Source organism: Dipteris shenzhenensis, chromosome 24, assembly GCF_047967505.1.
Source record: "Dipteris shenzhenensis isolate YYH24624 ecotype China chromosome 24, Dip_SZ_1.0, whole genome shotgun sequence".
Taxonomy (NCBI): Eukaryota; Viridiplantae; Streptophyta; class Polypodiopsida; order Gleicheniales; family Dipteridaceae; genus Dipteris; species Dipteris shenzhenensis.
The window spans coordinates 18,719,676-18,742,962 of record NC_141619.1 but is presented as its reverse complement, the minus strand read 5'-3'; the positions used below and the strand labels follow the sequence as shown (position 1 = coordinate 18,742,962).

Below are 23,287 nucleotides of genomic sequence, written 5' to 3'. Positions count from 1 at the left end.
CAAACTCATCCTCTAAAAACACAACATAGTGCAGTTTCAATCTCACGAGAGTCACTCATAAGATTGAGAACCATAAACTCCATCATGCATAGCAGGGACTAGCTACTATGACATCCCCACTGACGTCATCAGCGCCCAACAGTGGGTGTAGACCATAGTATAAAAGTATGCTCTCACACATACAAATCCACACACCCACACATACTTGAGTATCCATTTATACAAAGTCTTCGTACTGAGTTTCTGTCGGCACTCCGGAGGTGAAGGGCAAACTCAGCCATGACGAAGGCTAGCACTAAAGGAGAAGGCTAATCAAAAAGTAGTCCAAATCTCTTCATTCAAGCTACAACTGCTTGTGAAGTCTAAACGATTTCATTTTAGTCTCTCCCAAACGAGCATCTAGATCTAAATCTAGCTGGCAGGGCAACGCACCATTTAAAATATCGCAATACCAACATTTAAAGCTATGATGGTTATGTTGTCTTTGAGTTCCCCCCGATGCCCAACGGTTCTCCTATGTCTGGAATGGACCGAAATGCAGATGGCATGGCAACTTCTTGGCTGTCCATGATGGCCTGTCCATACACCAAGAAGGTAGCACATCAAGCTAAATTCTTTGCCTTCTTGTTGCAAATTGCTCACAAGCAAGACAAGTTAGCACACTCATCACAGCACAAGTATGTGTATCAACCCATTCATCAACTCCAGTTAATCTGCCAAAATCCTGGCTACATGAGCTACTTCTACTATTAGACAAGCAAAATAATTGGTGATTGCTAACAATTGTCATGCCCTGTAACTTTGTAAGGACTATGACTTTTGACTCAAACAAATAATCCCTCCCAATCTGGTTCCACCTCCAACCAAAAATTGCAATGAGATGTTTAACAAAGCAATCAGCTACATGATAGGGAAGAGTACCTTGCTCATCTTGTACTAGATCAATGAACTTTCTCGCTTTCTTTTCCTTGACAGCATCGAAGAAAAGTTCAAAGCGCAATCACCAACGTTAAGTTACTTTATCTTGGCTTTTCCACCTTGTAAATCTCCACATGTTCCAGGACATCATCAATCTGCCAAAGCATGTTGGGTTCTCTTTAATGCCAAAGCCGCAACTTCTTTACAATACACTAAAGCACTTTCCAGATCCCTCCTTGTATTATTTTTTAAATTGTTGCGCCCCCGGGGCCTGGCCAGGGTATTAAAAATGGCAACGGAAGATGCAAACAAACTGAAATTATAGAACCACACAGAGAACACTAGAGATAACAAAATGTGCCACAACTGATCTGCTGTAACTCAGCCCCTAAACCAGGGCAGCAACTGAAATACAAGGTATCTTGAATAAGATAAGAAACAGGAGCTGCAGGAGAGGCTGTACTGAAGCAGAGGAAAGGGAGCACAAGGAGGCTGCAAAAGAGGCTGAGCTGAAGCAGAAGAAGGGGGCACAAGAAGACTGCAGCCTGAGAGCACGGAGGCAGGAGAAGCCTGAAGCGAAGAGGCAGGGGCCTGGGAGTGAAGAGGCTAGAGGAGCTTGAACCGAGGAGGCAGGAGCCTAGAAAAGAGGAGGCTGAAGGAGCCTGGGTGAAGAGGCAGGAACCTTGGAACAAAGGGAACTGTAGAGGCCTGGAGCGAGGAGGCAGGAGCCCCGAAGAGGGAAGATCTGCTGCCGGAGCGTGGGCAGCCAACTGAGCAGCTGAGAGGAGGCTTTGATGGGGATGGTCAGGAGCAGGCTGTGTACATGAGCCTTGAGGAGCTGCAGGGAGAAGTGAGGGATGTGAAAGGGAGGGAGTCCCTTTTATAGGGAAGGCCAGGGGGGGGTCGGCCAGATGGCCTAGACCGACCAGCCTGGTCGGTCAGCCAACTGGGCCGACCAGCTGGTCGGCCAAAGCCTGGCTGGTTGGCCAGCCTACCCCCTCTGGCCCCCCTTGCTGCGTGGGAGCTGGTCGGCCAGCCACCCCTGGAGATGCCTAGTTTCAACACCCCCTCTCAGCTCCAGGGTGTGGCACAAGACCCAGAGAGCTGGTATGACGGAGAAGGGGAGGGGAAATAGGTTTGGTAAATATGTCGGCGACGTTGTCGGAAGTGGTGCTGAATAGGAGCAAAATGGTACCGTCAAGAACCTTCTCTCGCGTGTAGTGGTACTGAATTTCAATATGTTTTGTCCGAGCATGGAAAACCGGATTGCGAGCAAGGGCAATACAGCTTTGATTGTCACAAAAAAGTGTGGTAGGAGCGGGTTGCTGAAAACCACAATCGAGAAGAAGGCGCCGAAGCCACACAGCCTCACAGGTGGCACTACACATAGCCCGATACTCAGCCTCGGTGGAAGATAGGGCGACCGTGGGTTGGCGTTTACTGGACCAGGAGATAGCCGCAGAGCCAAAGGAGAAAACATAGCCCGTGGTAGAGCGGCGAGAATCGGGGTCGCCAGCCCAATCGGAGTCACTCCAACCTCGGAGAGTGAGCGGGGAAGGAGAGGAACCACCGGCAGTATATAGGAGCCCGAAAGTAGAGGTCCCCTGAAGATAGCGGAGGAGACGTCGAGCAGCCTGCCAATGAGAAAGCGAAGGGGTTTGCATGAAGGTACTGAGGGTGCCGACAGAGAAGCCGAGATCCAGTCGAGTGTTAAGTAGCCAGAGAAGAGAACCAACAAGCTGGCGGTAGAGGGAGGCATCAGGATAAGCAGTGGACCCAGAAGCAGAGAGTTTAGAGTTGGGATCCATGGGAGAAGTGATGGGCCGACAGTCAGCCATGTGGAAAGTTTCGAGGAGCTCGTGAACATAGCGTTGCTGAGAGACAAAATACCCCCTCTTAGTCTGCCAAATCTCAAGACCCAAGAAAAAATGGAGAAGGCCCATATCCGTCATCTCAAATTCAGTTTGAAGAGCAACTTTAATGGCAAGGATATGATTGGTATGACTCCCAGTAAGGATTAGATCATCCACATAAAGAATGATGAAGGTATGAAGCTGTCCTTCATGAAAAAGATAAAGATTGGGATCAGCCAGAGAGCGATGAAGTCCTTGGCGGCAGAAGAAGGTATCAATACGCTGATTCCAGGCCCTAGGAGCTTGCTTGAGACCGTAGAGGGCCTTGCGAAGGCGACAGACCATGGAAGGAGAACGAGAATTAATGAAGGGTGGCTGATCCACATATACCTCTTCATGAAGATCACCATTCAAAAATGCAGATTTGACGTCCATTTGAAAGATGGGCCACTGATGGTGGGCTGCAAGAGCAAGGATCGTTCGGATGGTGCTCATCCGGGCGGTAGGTGCAAAGGTCTCCCCATAGTCGATGCCGGGTCGTTGGGCATAGCCTTTAGCCACCAGCCGAGCTTTATACTTGTCGACAGAACCATCAGAGGCGTATTTTGTTTTGAATATCCACCGGACACCAATTACGGAACGGTGTGAGGGACGAGGAACAAGGTCCCAGGTGTGGTTCCGAAGAAGAGCATGAATTTCCGCTTCCATAGCCTGTTTCCAATGAGGCTGGGCCAGAGCCTGAGGAACGGTAGTGGGCTCGCGAGTGGCGAGGATGCGAGACATAAGGGCGTAATTGACATGGAGGGGATCAGAAGAGGACGGTGGGGGATGGCGATGAGAGCGACGAGGCCCATCATCAGGGTGTGGTTCGGAGTAGGGATCCTCAAGACCGGAGGAGCGGAGAGTATCAATGAGCCATCGCGGAACACGTACCGAGCGGGGTTCCAAAGGAGGAGCAGACGAGGGTGGAGCCGGAGAAGGAGGCGGAGGAGAGAGAATAGGAGGTGATGTAACGGGGGACGAGGTAGGTGGAGGGAGAGAGGGCTCCGGGGCATCGGACGGATCTCCAAGAACAGGAGGAGAGTCGGAGGATGGCGGAAGGACCTGCTCGTCGAAAAGGACATCCTTGCTCACGGAGATAATGCGGCGGCGAGGATCATAGAGGCGATATCCAGTGGAGGCGGAGTTGTAGCCTATGAACAAGAGCTTGTGGGACTTAGGATCAAGCTTTCCACGATCAGATTTAGGAATATGAACATAAGCATCACAGCCAAATACCCGAAAATGGGAAACATCGGCATAGTAAGCCTGATAAGGAGTCATGCCTGGGACTGCTGATGTCGGAGAGCGGTTAAGAGTATGGATGGCGGTCATCATGGCCTCGGCCCAGAGAGACTGAGGGAGTTGACTGTGAGTTAGCATGGTCCGAGCCATTTCAACGCCGGTACGATGTTTACGTTCAACCACGCCATTATCAGAAGGGGTACCTGTGTTGGCAAATTCCCATTTGACACCATGACTACTCAAGAACCGATCAAACTCGAGAGAGGTGAACTCACCACCCTTATCAGCACGAAGAATTTTGAGGGAGTGGTGGGATTCTTTTTCCACCATGGCTAGCAGGTCTGGAAACGACTGAAAGCCAGATCCTTGTGGGAAAGAAAATAGATCCAAGAATAGCGACTGAAGTCATCAACAAGGAGCATGTAGTACGAGGCTCCCCCAGTGACATAATCTGCATAGGGCCACATAGGTCGAGGTAAACAAGACCAAGCGGAACGGTGGAACGGCGAGAGGCATGATGGGCGAACGGCTCGCGATGTTGTTTGCCCAATATACAAGAGGGACAGAGACCTTGGCGAGTGCCGACGTTAGGGAGGCCGAGGACAAGCTGATCACGAAAAGCACGATGGAGAGCATCAATGTGTAGATGACCAAACCGATAATGCCAAAGGTCGCCAAGAGAGGTTCCTGTAAGGGAGGGAAGGGCGACAAGCTTGTAGATACCATTAGTAGAATGGCCGGTCCAAACCGGCTGTCCGGTAGCACGATCACGGATGGTAACAGAGGCCGCTTCAAACTCAACCTTCATATTGTTTTGACAAATCTGATGAACCGAAAGGAGATGAAAGCTGAGAGACGGAACATAAAGAACACGAGAAGAGTGTTTACCCCCTTTGCCATCAGGAATAATATCAAGAGAGCCCTCTGAATGAACAGGAATAGAGTGCTTATCGCCGATGCAGACACGACCAGAATGAGGGGTGAGATCCTGGAGCAGCGAGGAGGAGGGGGTCATATGCCGAGAGGCCCCACTATCAACAATCCATTCACGAGCATCGGAGCTATGGAGAGCCAATGACTCTACTGCAGGAAGGGGTACCGAATTCAAGAGCTCAAGGTGAACAAATGCAAGAGTGGGGGTAAGGGAGGCATCAGCCGCAGCGGCTAGGGGTGCGTCAGCTCGTTTGTGTTTGCGGTAGGGACAATTGCGCCAATAATGGCCAGGAGTGCCACAGTGATTGCAATTACCTTTGGGAGCAGGACGGTCACTGGAGGGATCTGAAGGAGATGAGTTATTGGCAGATGACGGGGCATTCTTGGATCGAGATTTGGGACGGTGGGCCACAAGAGCCTCAGAAGAACCATCAGAGGTTTTAATGAACTGTTCCTCCTGATCCATCATCATGGGGACAAGTTCCTCCCAAGTGATGGTGCTGAGGCGGCCAGAGGTAATAAGAGAAGAATAGAATGCTGCATATCGACTGTCAGTAATAACATGAGATAAGAGAGTAATAGCCATATCTTCGGAGGAGATAGCCTTGCCTGCATGGAGGATGTCCTGATGCATGCTCTGCATTTTATTGATGTGGTCCCGTATGGAAGGGGAAGTAGCCGGATCGAGGCGACGAAGCTGAACTTCCAAGGAGATACGTTTCATGGGAGTGACGCGAAGATACATGCCATCAAGAAATTCCCAAATAGCACGTGCAGAAGTAAGGTGCTTGATATGATTGAGAACCCCTGGTTGACAATTGAGAAAGATGAACGAGCGTACACGAGCATTCAATTTATCCCAGATAAGAGAAGCATGTGGCTCCTCCTCAGGTGACGGACGAGGGATCCCGAGATCAACAAACTCAGCAAGATCATAAGATTCCAATACAGACGCCATCTGAATTTTCCAAAGAGAATAGTTGGTCCCATCTAACTGCCGAGCATCTGGAAATGTAGGAAGAGTGGGAATACGTACACGCTTGTCAGACTCTTGAAAGAAACTGGACATAGGGGGAACACGAAGATCCAGAGTAGAATCCTTTGTGTCATCAGCCATAACTGAAACCAGAGAGTGGACAGCAACCAGGGGCTGAAGAGAACGGGGCTGGTGAACAGATCAAGGTCTAGAACAGGGCTGCCGACAGGCAGCAAAAAAAAATATATAGGGAGGAAGAAGAGAGCTCTGTAGTCAGTGGGAAAGAGAGTTGCTGACGAGGACAAGCTTCTTCAACTTCATCAATACAGGAGTTCCAAGATCAGAGAGTATTCTGGTGCTCTGATACCATATTAAAAATGGCAGCGGAAGATGCAAACAAACTGAAATTATAGAACCACACAGAGAACACTAGAGATAACAAAATGTGCCACAACTGATCTGCTGTAACTCAGCCCCTAAACCAGGGCAGCAACTGAAATACAAGGTATCTTGAATAAGATAAGAAACAGGAGCTGCAGGAGAGGCTGTACTGAAGCAGAGGAAAGGGAGCGCAAGGAGGCTGCAGAAGAGGCTGAGCTGAAGCAGAAGAAGGGGGCACAAGAAGACTGCAGCCTGAGAGCACGGAGGCAGGAGAAGCCTGAAGCGAAGAGGCAGGGGCCTGGGAGTGAAGAGGCTAGAGGAGCCTGAACCGAGGAGGCAGGAGCCTAGAAAAGAGGAGGCTGAAGGAGCCTGGGTGAAGAGGCAGGAACCTTGGAACAAAGAGAACTGTAGAGGCCTGGAGCGAGGAGGCAGGAGCCCCGAAGAGGGAAGATCTGCTGCGGGAGCGTGGGCAGCCAACTGAGCAGCTGAGAGGAGGCTCTGATGGGGATGGTCAGGAGCAGGCTGTGTACATGAGCCTTGAGGAGCTGCACGGAGAAGTGAGGGATGTGAAAGGGAGGGAGTCCCTTTTATAGGGAAGGCCAGGGGGGGTCGGCCAGATGGCCTAGACCGACCAGCCTGGTCGGTCAGCCAACTGGGCCGACCAGCTGGTCGGCCAAAGCCTGGCTGGTCGGCCAGCCTACCCCCTCTGGCCCCCCTTGCTGCGTGGGAGCTGGTCGGCCAGCAACCCCTGGAGATGCCTAGTCTCAACACCCCCTCTCAGCTCCAGGGTGTGGCACAAGACCCAGAGAGCTGGTATGACGTTGGAGAAGGGGAGGGGAAATAGGTTTGGTAAATATGTCGGCGACGTTGTCGGAAGTGGTGCTGAATAGGAGCAAAATGGTACCGTCAAGAACCTTCTCTCGCGTGTAGTGGTACTGAATTTCAATATGTTTTGTCCGAGCATGGAAAACCGGATTGCGAGCAAGGGCAATCAGCTTTGATTGTCACAAAAAAGTGTGGTAGGAGCGGGTTGCTGAAAACCACAATCGAGAAGAAGGCGCCGAAGCCACACAGCCTCACAGGTGGCACTACACATAGCCCGATACTCAGCCTCGGTGGAAGATAGGGCGACCGTGGGTTGGCGTTTACTGGACCAGGAGATAGCCGCAGAGCCAAAGGAGAAAACATAGCCCGTGGTAGAGCGGCGAGAATCGGGGTCGCCAGCCCAATCGGAGTCACTCCAACCTTGGAGAGTGAGCGGGGAAGGAGAGGAACCACCGGCAGTATATAGGAGCCCGAAAGTAGAGGTCCCCTGAAGATAGCGGAGGAGACGTCGAGCAGCCTGCCAATGAGAAAGCGAAGGGGTTTGCATGAAGGTACTGAGGGTGCCAACAGAGAAGCCGAGATCCAGTCGAGTGTTAAGTAGCCAGAGAAGAGAACCAACAAGCTGGCGGTAGAGGGAGGCATCAGGATAAGCAGTGGACCCAGAAGCAGAGAGTTTAGAGTTGGGATCCATGGGAGAAGTGATGGGCCGACAGTCAGCCATGTGGAAAGTTTCGAGGAGCTCGTGAACATAGCGTTGCTGAGAGACAAAATACCCCCTCTTAGTCTGCCAAATCTCAAGACCCAAGAAAAAATGGAGAAGGCCCATATCCGTCATCTCAAATTTAGTTTGAAGAGCAACTTTAATGGCAAGGATATGATTGGTATGACTCCCAGTAAGGATTAGATCATCCACATAAAGAATGATGAAGGTATGAAGCTGTCCTTCATGAAAAAGATAAAGATTGGGATCAGCCAGAGAGCGATGAAGTCCTTGGCGGCAGAAGAAGGTATCAATACGCTGATTCCAGGCCCTAGGAGCTTGCTTGAGACCGTAGAGGGCCTTGCGAAGGCGACAGACCATGGAAGGAGAACGAGAATTAATGAAGCCGGGTGGCTGATCCACATATACCTCTTCATGAAGAGACATAGCTGGGAGCTTGAGCTCACGCACACACACAGCTGCTTCAGCCACCAAGCTAGGGCCCCATTGGCAGATTCCTCCTCATATTAACCTTATCCGCTTCAAACTGCCTAGCTCAAAGAACTGTTTCTTTAACGCATTCTTCTCATGTAATAAACAAATCAGAATACTGAGCAGCAGAACTGGACCAACAATCTTGACAGTGCTGACTAAACACTGGATCAAGAAGCAGAAAATTATCAAATCTAGAGGGCACATTTACAACCTTACCCACCTCCAATAGTAATGAAAAACCCAATCAATCGGCTGAGAGGGCCGTATTTCTAAGGGTTCAATGGACTTGCAAGCCACCATTATGAATCACACACAAGCAGTCCTAAATTCCTTTCCTCTTCATTTATTATTCCACATAAAAGAAAGCAAAGAGTCTGGCATATCAAGCTCCGAAGAATCCCCCAAATCACTCTTACCAGAAAACTCCTCCATGCCTGCTCTGCAACATATCATGACCAGAAAAATCAACAATGCCTCATCTTGCAACATATCATGTCTTGGACGAGATGTGTCACCAGTTCCTAGAGCCATATTCCAATCACCATCAAGGATAAAATTCTGCCCCTCCAAAACATCCAAAAGGGGAGCTTAGATTTGTCCCTGGAGAGTTTGGATCGACAAAAGAGTAAACACCTGCAGAAACCTGAATGATCACAGCACGGTCTCATACAATTCAGAACTCTCCAACCTTGCTTGACAAGAACAAACGCCCCTCCAGCCCTTGCCGCAGATTGAAGTTAAGACCCTGATAGTTGGGGAAATCTCAGCCACCTAATGTGACGAATCATCTGTGAACTTAGTTTGCTCATCACTCATCACCACATGAGCGTACTTCGTTTTGTATATGATGGGAAACAGTTAGCATCACCCTTACCAATCAACATTCAATCTACCCGAATAACCATGGGTGTGTGCTAGCAATGCATATGGTGAAGCATTCCCTGGATCTAGCTCAAAAACCACCTTTGCAGCACGCAGAGCCCGTTCCACATCACTGTGAATTCTGCATGAGGAAAGAAAGCTCAACCATGCTGAACTGACATCTTTAAATGGCATGCTCATAATCAAGTCCTCTGCCTCATCCAAGAGTCCTTGTCGCCCAAGAAGATCAACCATGCACACATAGTGCTCCACGGAAGGATGTAATCCATGCTCTCTCTTCATAGAGGCAAAGTACCGTCTCCCATCAGCTACCATACCTGTATGACTGCATGAATTGAGTACACAGATGAAGGTGATCTTGTTTGGCTTGATACACTCAGCCTGCATTTGACTAAACAGTTGTAGCACCTCCTTGCCATGCCCATTTTGAGCACACACTGCAATCATGGCATTCCAAGAGACCACATCCCGAAGTAGCATCTTTGCAAAAAGAGCCCTTGAAGCATCAAGGCTTCCACACTTGCCATACATATTGACAAGAGCATTACCAAAAAGAACATCCGATTCCCATCCATTTCCAACAATATTAGCATGGATCTCACGACCCCCTTCTAGGGATGCCACACCAGCACACGCGTCCAAAATAATAATGAAGCTAATCTTGTCTGGCTCAATGCATTGAGCCTGCATTCGACCAAACAGTTGTAGCGCCTCCTCGCCATGTCCATTTTGAGCACATGCTCCAATCATGGCATTCCAGGACGCCACATCCTGCAGTGGCATCTCTGCAAATACAGCCCTCGAATCATTCAGACTGCTGCACTTGCCATACATATTTACGAGGGCATTCATCAAAACAACATCCCACTCCCATTCATTGCCAACAACAGTAGCATGGATCTCTCGACCCTCTTCTAGGGCTGCCACACTGGCAGACGCATCCAAAATGCAGGTCAACGTGATCTTGTTTGGTTTCATACCTTGGGCTTGCATTTGGCCAAACAGTTGTAGGGCATCCTTGCCATAGCCGCCCTGGGCACACACTGCAATCATGGTACTCCAGGACACCACATCCGGTGATGTCATCTGTGCAAACACAGCCCTCGAATCATTTAGGCTGCCGCACTTGCCGTACATATTGACGAGGGTTGTTCCCACAGCTGAATCCAATTCCCATTCGTTGCCAATGATCGTAGCATGAATCTCTTGACCCTTTTCTAGGGCTGGCATACTGGCACATGCATCCAACATGCAGATAAAGGTGATCTTGCTTGGCTTGATGCCTTCAGACTGCAAAGAACCATACAATTGTAGGGCCTCCTTGCCCTGCCCATTCTGGGCACTCACTGCAATCATAGCATTCCAGGAAACTATATCCCGCAGTGGCATCTGTTCAAACACAGCCCTAGAATCATTCAGGCTATTGCACTTGCCATACATATTGACGAGGGCTGTTCCAACAACAACGTCTGACTCCGCTCTAGTGCCAATGATGGTGGCATGGATCTCCTGACCCTCTTCTAAGGCTGTCAGACTGGCGCAGGCATCCAAAACGGAGATAAAGGTGACTTGGCTTGGTTTGAGGCCTTCCACCTGCATTTGACCAAATAGGTGTAAAGCCTCATTGCCATGTCCATTTTGGGCACACGCCGTGATCATAATGTTCCAAGAGTACAAGTTCAGAGAGACCATGTTGTCAAACACAGTGCGTGCATACTCCAGGTTCCTGCACTTGCTGTACATTAGGATGAGAAGGTTACTCAGAAATCTGTTGGCCAGATATCCACGCCTGGCCATGTGTACATGTACACATTCACCCTCAGAAAGGGCCTTGGCACTCGTGCACTGCCTCAAAAGCGAGGCATAGGTAGCAGCATCTGTCTCTGGCCCCAGCTGACCCAGGATCTCCCCATTCAAATTTGAACCAGGGCAGCAGACTTCATTCATAGCAAGGCCACTCCGATGGTACCCATTTAACGTGGGTGTATGACCGGTCTTACTGGTTTCTAGCTCACACAGCACCTCTTCGGGAAGTTTGGCCTGTTCTGTGGAAGTCCACCCCCAATATGAGATCCGCAAAAATCCTAGAACCTTGCCCTTCTGCTGACCAAACTTGGTCTTTGTATCCCCAGCCAAAAGGTCCGACCTGAGGGAGCCATTCAAGCTTGCAGGCGTGCAACAAGCTACTGTATCTGCTTGCCTTCTCTCCATGGATAGGGGCACAATTGGAAGTATAAGCATAGAGATGCAAGTGCAACAAGCTACTGTATCTGCTTGCCTTCTCTCCATGGATAGGGGCACAATTGGAAGTAGAAGCATAGAGATGGTGTCAAGCAAACACATTCACTCGCATGGTGGTTGTGGGTTACCTCCCTGTTCGTCCTCACGTTAGATGCCAAATCCGCGAGGCACCCACTTCAGAAGTGGGCAAGCTGGCGAAAGTCCCCTTTGCATTCCATGGAAAGTCTGCTCCTTTGAAGTCTCTCGGTCGAGTGTCTGAATTTGTCATTGGCGTGTAATGTCGAATGAAACACGTCAAAATTTTCTCTCGGCCTCGGAAGAGATCTAGTTACAAGGCTCCCCCAGATCTAGTTTCTAGGTCCTGGATGAGAACATGAGTGCATGAGTGGTCGGACCACTGACCGTAGTTTGCTCAGGAGATGGTGCCTTGGAGGTCGATGTTTGTCCAAATGTGGTCTAAGATCGATCCGTAGATGGTGTCGGTCCTCGATTTTTTATTTGAAGGAATGCTACTAAAGATAAATACAACATACCTTTACGCAGAGAGACTATCTATTTTGGACTATCACAACTATGGTGCATTGCCTTAAACTCTCTAAATAGTGTTGGACTTAGATGCACAGTCTATTGAAAAGAAACAATGCTAGGAGAGGTTAGAGGTTACCTTGCCTTAATTTGGCCTGAAGGATGAGAATCTCTACTATATACGATATGGATCACCTAAAGTTAGAGTCTTCCAACACACTCCTACTCATGGATATGAGAGTAAGACAGTGAAAGACCTCTTCAAGAAATCTCTCCATGCTGCAGCCCTCTTTTTTGGAGGAACATTCATAATCTTGCAAGGTAGGCTTAGAGAGATTTGCCAACTCTTGTAATTGAGCTTTAGCGCAGTGACATTGGAGAAAATTGTTTCTTACATGTGGGTATGTTTTGTTGGGTCTTGCTATCATTTTGTTGTCAAGATCTCTTTTTTGGTTTGACCACCTATATAGTAAAAAGAAATACTTTCCTCGAGTTTCCCTTTGCATGTCGTCTCCTCTTGTAAGTTGGCGAGTGCTAGCGTTCATGTCTTGGTGTAACAGTCTTGTAGCCAAAGACCCATCTAAATAGGGAGTGCTAACAAGAGGATGTGATCCCGAGGGGTACTAAAAAACCCGCCCCATGGCTTTTGAGGTGCATGCGCATAGGAGGGGATGTGCATGTCCTCCTCCCAACTACCAGAGGGTCTGAGCCCATAGCGTTGTGGTGGAGGGGATGACTCCTCAGATGCGACAATAAAAAAAGAGCAAAAGTCTTTGTCTTTTGCCAACGAGGGGAAAATCGCGACTTGCCATTTTGTGATATTGAGTGGAGAAGCTCACATTTCAAGATAAGAAAGCTCACATTTCAAGACAAGAAAGAATCCATTTCATTCATTTTGCTCCACTCCCATTCCACTCAAATTTGCATGATTTGGACCTCTAGTTCATGAGAACAAGCTTTTAATTTATGTTATTCCATCCTGCATGGGTGGTCCTAAAGTATATTGAGAGGACTCAAAAAGGCAAGAATTGTCTAGGGGGTCTAAATTTTGCCTTCACATGATTGGTGGATATTGGATAGGGGTTAGATGTGGATGATGGAGACTTGGTTCCTATTTAGTAGGTGCTATCCCCCATTGTATGTATGGATCATCCTAGCCCTCCAATTTGATGGTGATAGTCAATACCAGCTTATGTGTTGACAGGGTGTTGACTCTACTTTTATGGTCCTCCATCTTTCTTTTCTCCCTTCCTATTCATGAGCTTCTCCTCTTCCATAGTGCACTCCACTTCTCAACATGGTATCAGAGCCTTATAGCTTGTCCCTTTTCCACCTTCTTGCCATATTGTAGCTTCCATCTATGGCTATTTATAGTCTATTCACAAAAGGACCTATTGGTAGCTCTTCAAGGTAATCGATTGTTTACTTAGGCATCTGAAGCAAAGATCCAGGAGAAATAATGGGGTATTTGCTGTGACATTTTTCACCTTATTTTACATGGCACTAGACTACTTTGCAAACATTATTTCCGTGTGGGGATTTGGCTCTTCATATAGACTTCTCTGCACACTTTCCAAAAGTGATGTTGCTTGCCTTTTAAGGCTACAAGTTGCTCTCATAATTACACGGCTGTTCTGTTGTCGGTTGTTTTCTCACAAGACCTTATGTAATAGTGACGGCTTGTAGAGAGCCTGTAATAGCATTTATGGCTTGTTAAAGGCCTTATTATGACTTTCGATCATATCTATGAGTTGCTTGCCACGATTTATGTGGTTGTCCTGACCAGATTCCATTTGACGATTTTACATCAACCGTCACTAATTATTCTAAGAAGTTCTTATAGTTCTACAAACCGACTAGGAGCCCCTCTATCAAAATCTCTTGCAACAAAACGAATGTCCGTTCCTTGCAAGCAGCCACGTTGGTTTTTTCAATTAGTTTGGCTAAGGTTAAAGAGATGGTATGTTTGACATGTGGCAAATTAATGAGCACCCTCTTAAATCCTTTTTCCTAAGGTTCTTTAGGTAGGTCAACCATTGAGTTGACTACCACTTTATAGTCCTCATTTCAAAGAACATATTTGAGAATTATTTTTTATGCTATTTGGGCCTTAAATTCCCTTGGAAAATCTCATTTTTTCAAGGGAATTTTCTTTCTCTCGGTTCATGGCAAAGTATTATAAAGGGAGAGTTATTTTTTGTCTTTGGGTCGCAATGACTCAAAAACTGTCTATTGGCAAGTACTTTTATACATGGCAAATTTCACTATGAAACTCTTGTTTATTAAGAGATTATTGCCATATTTGTTTGAGAGGAGTGATGATCCTATGAGTGCAATTGATTTGGAGGAGGATGCTCGCACTCATATTTTGCTACATCTCGATAATAGGCTTCTTTGCCATTTTGGTGAAGCCTCAACAACAAAATCTTTATGGGAATCTATGGAGACGTCCTTTTCATAAGGATCCATTTGTGACTCTTATTATGCTTGTATCCTCATTTCTTCATCATGTGACATGCTTTTTATTTCTCAACAATTTGTAAAAGAAGTAGACACTACCCTTGACCTTTGTGAAAGGCAAGCGGTAAGACCCTTCTTATTTCATATACTTCCATCCACATTCGATAGCAATTACCTCATTTCCATTTAGAGGATGCGTTGCTATCCTCTTCAATTAGTGGAAGTATCATGTGTAGAGAAAGTCCATGCATGTTCATGAAAACCCGCTCATAACCACGTGCACATTTACTTGGTCATCCTCACACAATGATCAAGGTATAATGCATAAGGTGTTTCAGAGATCAAGCAAGCGTATAGAGTTACTTAACACTGTGTCTTGTTTAAAATCCATAACCTTGTAAAAGCATGTTTTACTGATAAAGGCTATCCCGTTTTATCATGGGATGTTAGTGCAATACTCTATCCATGTATTGAGGGGGAGTGTTGATATTAGTACGTTAGGTTGTGTATACAGTCTAAAATCCACCTTCACATGATTGGTGAAAGTGGATATTGGAGAGGGGTTGAATGTGGATGATGGAGACTTGGTTCCTATTTAGTGGGTGCTATCCCCCATTGTATGTGTGGATCATCCTAGCCCTCCAATTTGAGGGTGATAGTCGATACCAGCTTATGTGTTGACTCTACTTTTATGGTCCTCTGTCTTTCTTCTCTCCCTTCCTCTTTGTGAGATTCTCCTCTCCCATATTGCACTCTAACTCTCAACATAAACTACCCCCAAAAAATGATAACAACATAACATAGAAAAGAAATAGAGTGCAATGAGATGAGACCTGGCACAAAGCCCCCACCAAGAAGTCAAATCATCTTAATATGTTGAGGGTGGGAGGAAAGGTTTCCAAAAGGCATCACCACCCTCGTTTAGCAAGCCACTCACTCATAGAAACTATCATGAGAGCGAATTGCATGTGTTGAAGAGAGAAAGCTAGATGTGAGTGTCAATGCATGCCATCTTTCTCTATCTTTCAATATCATCTAGAGCCAAGGTATTAAAAGACTTTAACCATGGACCTATTGCTTGTGGGTTCCTTGGGCATACAAGGCTAAAAGTGAATTAAACCATATTCCATAGATTCCTAGGCAGCTAATTATTTGATGTACCTATAACATTGGAATGTAGTCCATGAAAAGGAATCCTTACTTCTATTTCAATTTTACATTGGTAAATTCATACAATACATGTTCCCTTGATATCATTTGTGAATGCATAAGCATGGCTTGATGGATGGTTTGGGTTATTTCTCATTAAATTATGTATGGTAGAAGTGCATATTGTGTACTATTAAAGGAGTTAAAATGTGTAAAATTGTTCTTTTTTGTTATGTAGAATTCCGCTTTGCATTCATGCCTGATTTGCATGCATATACCCATACACAAAAGCATTTTTCATGTCTCGCTAGTCACAAAACCTCAAGTGCTAGATGCTTTTAGATCTGTATTTCAAAAACATTAGACCTCACAAAAACTTATTCACAAAATAATGAAACCTCACAAAAACTTATTCACAAAATGAAAAAGCTTCATCATTGCCTTTCACTTAAACCCAAACTAATACCCCCTTAATCAAACATACATCACTAACAAATCATTGACAAATCCTAGAACACCACTAACTTGAAAGAATGACCATATTCAACTTTTATTGTCACCCATTTGGGACCTTAACCACCCAAAAAATGACCTCCTTCCCATACTTAGTATGGCTAAGAAGGCATTCTTTGTTATACAACCAAATAAAAGAATGAGAATGTGCCCCCAAAAATAGTTATTTTGTTTTGTATAGCTTGTCAGAGTCTTTTGTGTTAGAATTTACTCTTACTCTAGGAGTCTTTTAAGAGGCTATAGAAAACCTTGGAATTTACTTTATATTTTTCCTTGGACAAAGACTTCGGGGGAGCGAGGCAGTGGAGGGGGGGGAGAGACTCATAGAAAAAGGGTCTTGTAGAGGAGAAAAGGGGCTTTGCAAAGAGGAAGAGCATAAACTAGAAACATGGCAAATTGTGTACAAGGCAAAGAAGAGAGGATTTAGAAGTAGAGGCTATCACACCTCGGGGATCAACAAGTGAGGGAGATGAAGGAAGCCCATTTAATAAGGTGGTGGAACCACTAAAGCCCTACTATGGGAAGACCTATGCCCAAGACCTAGGCCCAAAGGATGGAGTGCTAAATGTCACATATAGTCAAGAGAAAAACAAACTCGAACTTAATGCAAGCATCTTAAGAAAAAACGTTGGAAGTAAAGCTTGACCAATGAAAAACTCCTATCAAATACTTTACATAGCATAGCTACAATTAAATAGCAATGTTGCTAATAAAGAAAGTTCATTTTTGTTTAATCACTCATACACATGGCTTGCTAAAATCCTATATATGCATTCGTTAAAAGTAGGCCCTAGGAAATCATCTATTCTACCTATTACCACGAACAAATAAAAAGGATGGGTTTTTGAAACGTGGTAGTTTGGAGGAGAAGAGCTTAGGAAATGCTTCGACATGCCACCCTTGGGTTGTTGGACTATCATTATTTAGCCTTGGATTACCACCCTTAGACTCTTGGACTTTTTCGGACTCATGAACTACAACAAGCTCTTGAACTACCACCTTTGGACTCTGGGACTACCATGGCACCCTTGGACTATCACCACGAACTACCACAAGCTCTTGGACTACCACCTTTAAACTCTTAGATTACCACACTCTTGGACTACCACCCTACGACTATCACCTACGACTATCACGGGCTCTTAGACTATGCAACACGTGCCACCTTTGGACTCTTGGACTATCACTACCCCTTGGATTACCACCGTTGGGCTCTTTGACTTTTAGGAACTCGTGAACTCTTGGACTATTGCACACACATAGTTAGGCAACACACATACACACGTGCACACACATAACCATATGCGTACTCAACACACATACACATGTGCACGGGGCATTAGGACTCCCCATCTAATCGATGCCCCCTAATTGACACCACATGCTTTGCTTTGCCTATCAGATATGATGTAGCATGACTGTTTGCCAAATCCTTACGAATAACATGCTAAAGGAAAAGGTAAATAATGTAAATGAGAAGTCATGTAAGGATAGGAACATCAAAGTTATTCTTATAGAGATGTATCATGCTTCTATATGTATTACAGTGGTAGCAATGAAGGCCATGGTCTTGATCCCACTGCTAAAATAAAATAAAAGAATTGACAATCAAAGATAAATGTAAAATTTCAAATGCGAAAAAAATAAAAAAGCTAATTGAGGTGCGGCAATGGACACAATGGATAGGATAACAAAGACTACCTTTAGTGCTCAAGGCAAGAAGATAGAGGCTATAAAACCTCATAATAGCAACCAGGACTTTTGTCTTGGTTTTTACCATCTTTATACACTCAAGCCACTAATATAAATAGTTACATGCAATTGAAAGGTTTGAATGTGGCCATGATAACCCCTTCTTGGGATTTGTAGAAGTGGATTCTTACTATTCCTTCATATCATAAGCTTTCTTGGGTTCCTCATTAGCATTTGCTAGACTTCAGGCTTGGTAGCCTAACTTGGAGCTCTATAGATGTCATGCAGGCTTAATAGCTCATCATAGTTCAAATGACTCTATCACATCACAGTGTGTGATTCATATACCTAAAGTCATTAATTTAACTTGATGCCTAAGTAAGCATCATCCTCTAGCACTTCATGACCCTATCATATCTAAGTGTGCTGAAAGTTATCTAGTTTATCATGTTTACCAAGTGGGCGTCGTCCTGTAGCACTTGCTAGGCCTTACAAAGTGTCTCCGTATTTCCCTTGGAAGGGGATTGGATTTTGGCAAGGTTTTGGCCATGAGATTTTTAGCTTCCCTCAACTTTTTTCCCACAACATAATTTTGGCAAGGTAGAACATCAAGAGAATAAAATGAGAAAGTGTGAGGAACTAGGCCCACAAAACACCTTAGATGCCTTCCAAGAGAAGGCAAAGAGCTTGAAGTCAACTGCTAACAAATGGACCTTGCCAACCTAGGGATATCTATATACCACTAATCAAGGGCTATCTAGTTGTAGTTACCTAAAATAGACCAATTTGAAGTTAGTAATCATGGTCAAGAGGTATGTTATTGCTCACCCATGAGTAACTTCCTCTCTTGCCCTATCTACTGAGATTTTGTCCATACAAATGAAAGCTCATAGGTGAGCATCACCTAGTCAGCAAAAGTATACACATATGATAAACCACAATCATGCAGATGATGCACATAATAAGCACACGTAGATCCTCTTCCTGTGCTAACACTTGGCCCTTCAAACCTTTAAATGAGAGGTTAAATAGTTGTAGAACTAGACTTCAGCAAAAGTATGCAAAAGTGATATAGATGATGCATGTGAAAAGTGTGTTGTCAATGGCCTATCGATACACCATCATCCTACTTTGTCGAAATATAGAAGTTAAGCATGAAGAAGCAATTTGACAGAGTTCATAATGATCTTCAAGAAGTAAATAAGAGGGGTGACAACTCATATATTTATTGAACACAAAAATCAAACACCATGCCTCATCATATACAAATATTGATAAAAAGATGTTTCATAACATCTAACAAAGTAAGTTGACTAGTCCATTAATTTACATTGCAATTGAATTTCATTTGCAAAGATATAACTAATGTTTTGCAAAAACTAGAAGGTTGACCATAGTGTTGAGTGACTACTATGATGGATCATTTATCGAAACATAACATTAAAAGAGATCTCTAAACCCAAACTTTACATGTTCAAGGGAAATAAAGGCATGACCTGAATAGTTGAGAGACAAAACCTGGGATGAAAGTCAAGTCCTACTCAAGTTTAGTTTTAAATAAGGGGGTCCTACCGAGGTTAGTTGCAATAGACAAAAAGCTTGTAAACATGGCTCCACTATGAGCCACACTACTAGCAAAAAGATGATGCCGGTACAAAAGTGAGGTGCTAAGATGCCAAATGGTACTTTGCATGACAAGCCTTCTTCCAACAACCTTGATACATATTCAATCATCTGCCACTACTTCTCTACTTTGAGTACATGGCCTAAGAAACATTTCAAGGAGAGTCTCATGCCCCTCCAACGAGATGCAATTCTTGCCAAGATCTGTGCATGCCTTAGCCATACTTTTGGTTCCAAAAAAATCATCCATGTTCCCCACTCTTATTTATGTATGGAGCAAGAATCTATTTTTGGTCCCAACAAAATCAACCATGTCCCCCACTCTTATTTATGTATGGAGCAAGAACCTATTGAAAAAATGATGTAAGATGTATAGTTAAAGAAAAAAATAAATTCTATTTGCAAGGCCTATATAATTGCAATAATGTTTAAAGACAAGCATACTTAATCCCATTTGTTGCTCTGCACCACCATGGATGAATTGCCGATCAATTTTTGAGAGCATCCCCTTCCTAATTGTACATTCTTCAAACTAGTAGTGGATGTAGTTCTTTACCTAATTACTACTCTACTTCCCTTTATTGTAGATTATGGTCTTGAAACCTTCTTCACTAAATGAAAATAACACCAACCATTCAGCTTGCAATATTGTAAGGATGATTAAGAATACATGATATGAATTGGTCACGTTACCTCATTTATATAAAGCTAAGGTCCATTGTAAAGCAATCGTTTAAGGAGGCTATGCAACTTCTTTGGAAAGCAATCCCTTAAGGGATTATGCAACTTCTTTGGAAAATCAATATGTTGAGGGGTTATGCAACTTATTTAACGCAATCCCTTAAGGCGCTTATGCAAATTCTTTGGAAAAGCATGAATAAGGGGATAATCTATGGAGGATCTATGATAGAATAGTTGTCATTTTGGAGTACTTCTATATGTAAATCTCACTCTTTTGCTTCCTATCGTTTGAGACAAAATTCATTCCAAGGTCATGATAGATTTTGGACCACAAAGCCATAACCTCTCATTGGGTTTTGCACACAATGAGTGTCATGATGCCATAAATTTCAAATACCAACTAAGCATATTGAAACAATTGTTCAATTACTTGGGCTTCCATGATATTTGACTCCAAGGTATGCTCAAAGTCTTTCCAATGGGCAATGGCTACCGCAATTAAAGATTTCACCACTATTTCTTATTTATCTTATTAAGTTTTAGTCATTTACAATTGCATTGGTTTCTCATTGTAGCATAAGTGATCACAAGCATAGAATAAGGCCTCAAGTTGCATTTTGGTTAGAGATGTAGGCTTAAAGCATGAAAATGGGTCCTCAAATGAGATCAGTGAGAAATGGGTGTTGGTCAATAGGTTTGATGGATGTGAGATATATCCACTAGTGGTTTAAGATTTAGAAAGAGTTTGTAGGGATTCAGACTAGAATGGGTTGTAGGTCTCATAGGGTGTAAGATCAAGGAAGGGGAGAGCTAAGTCTACTTCATGGATCAAGGGAAATAAGGGTTGGGGAGTCTATGCTAATGATGTAGGGGGAGGGACATTTGTAGGATTAAAAAAGAGTCGTAGGTTTTATAAGGGGTTAGAGGGGCCAAAAGTTAGAACACACGCTATTATAGATCAAGTAAGAGAGATGGTTAATGTCACAATAAAATTGCCAAGTGTTCGCAAGTAAGGTGTTGGGGAGAGACATCTGACATAAAAAGGGGAGTAAGGTTGAGAAGGGCTTGAAAAGGGATTAGAGGGGTTCAAAAGGATGTGAGGTTGATAAATAGGATAACTATACTTCTTCATGGATCAAGAATACTATGCCAAGGGTTCAAGAGATCAAAAAGGGGTGTAAGGCTGAGAAATGGTTGAGAAGCCTATTTTAGGTGTTTAGGATTGATTAAGAAAGAGTTCTAGGATATTGAAAGGGTTAGTAGTTTAGGGACAAAAAAGATATAAGGTTAAGAAAGTCTATAAGGGGTTGTAGGACTTAGAACGGGTTCTACGGATCACAAAGGCTATAGGGTCAAAGAAGAGGAGAGCTAAGCCTACACTACAATTTCACGTGTTGTAATGGTAGATCATGGGAGCATTGTGAAGGAGGAATGGAACTATGAGAGGAGGGAAATAATAGATATAAGAAATAGAGGATATGGAAAGATTACATATAAGAAATAGAGGATATGGAAAGATTAAATATAAGAAATAGAGGATATGGAAAGATTAGATTTAAGAACTAGAGGGAAGAGTAGATAGGATAGGGAAAGAAGGAAAGATTGGGTAGGAGAGGATGAAGGAATGGAGGGTTGGAAAAGAGGAGGATATTAGAGCAAAGGAGCTGAGTTTGAGGGTACAAGGGTAACAAGGGTTTTGTGTTGTTGTAAGGTAAGAGACATACTAGTACATCTAGATAGTGCAAGGGAGCATATAAACAAGGAGAGAATGAGCATAGACACAAAAGGTGAACTGGTCTTTTGACAATGTTTGGAGATGACTCCTCAAGATAGCATTAGATTGTTTTGATCTTTCCTTGATGCTCTCTATGAGGCTAATTGTGATGCTTCATATTTTTGTACTTTTTTTTTTTGGAAATGCATGTCACGGAAAGTGACTAGAATATATTAATTTTAATATTTTGGATGTTTTGACAAAGTTCAGGTTTTGCGAAAATTTGCAATTTTTGTTATTTTGTGACAGAGGTCTTTTGTGACCTAAACTTGAGTAGGATAGAGGCATAATTTGGACAAATCCTATATGAGAGAGTTTTAGTATATGGCCGATCAAGCGTTTTCATGCCTAAGTCTGAAGATTATAACAAAAAAATTGTGAGCTAAAAATTTTCATGGAAGTTCATGTCAAGACTTTGCAGTTTATAAATGGAGGTCCGGATGGAGAAATTGGACCATCCTAGTCAAATACAATATTGAAGGGGAGGGTCAGATCTTCTAGATGAGCTAGAAAATTCATCCATTGAAGCACAAATGCCGATCTCTAGAAAAGGAGCATTTTTCAGGGATGGGAGAGAGAGAGAGAGAGAGAGAGAGAGAGAGAGAGAGATCATGTATGCTATTCTGGACAACACGCCCAAAGTAAATGGGGCACATGGATTGAGAACGCAAAAAAGTGGCCAAATTTAGAAATCCGCTTTTCAAGAACAAGAAAAAGTGATCGAGTTTAGAAGAACATGTAGGGATAAAGCAAGAAGATTGAAAACAATCACAAGGTGGAAGATTAAAGATGATTGGAGATTCAAGTGAGAGCGAGAGTGTGAGTGAGAGTGAGATTCTATCATTTTAACATGTTGATGAGAGTAAGAATGCTAGTACGAGTTTGAGAGAGAGTGAGGGTGGTTAGGTGGTTTGAGCTCCATACATAGAGTGCTATGTCTCCAAATATGATTGTAAAGAAATCTCTGATTTAATAGAAAGCCTATTTCATGTTTTGTTGGTTTTAAGGACCTGATCTTGATCTAAAAGTGCAAAACATTTCACTAATTGAGAGATATCCTTTATTGTAAGTAGAAGACACTTTTTTGCTACACATAACACAGTTTTTTGCTATGATATGATTGTTCATTCATTGGATCTCTCCCTAGAACAATGCACCAATTCTTATGGTAGAGCTAGCATTGGATCCTAAAATGTTGAGCCTAATTTGGATCGGTGCTTTAGATTTTTTTCCATTAAACCTGTGTTAACCATCCTTTCAAATTGACACATGTATCGGCCTTCAAGTGTTATGACTTGATGATATAATTGATTCATGGTGGCGAGCATCTATTTCTCTATCTAGGTCAAAGCTAATCAATTGTGAGGGAGACCTCAAAAATT

General features: G+C 44.1%; 1 protein-coding gene across 1 annotated transcript; it reads right to left on the bottom strand.

Moving 5' to 3' along the window:
• Positions 1-8,392: 8,392 nt before the first annotated feature.
• LOC147886316 (pentatricopeptide repeat-containing protein At3g53360, mitochondrial-like) lies at positions 8,393-11,458 on the bottom strand. Its single transcript, XM_087395091.1, has 5 exons — positions 9,656-11,458; positions 9,565-9,572; positions 9,240-9,368; positions 8,999-9,008; positions 8,393-8,527 (listed from the first exon to the last, which is right to left on the bottom strand). The coding sequence occupies exons 1-5, from the start codon at positions 11,456-11,458 to the stop codon at positions 8,393-8,395; spliced, it is 2,085 nt and encodes a 694-aa protein (XP_087251217.1).
• Between the last annotated feature and the right edge of the window lie 11,829 nt (positions 11,459-23,287).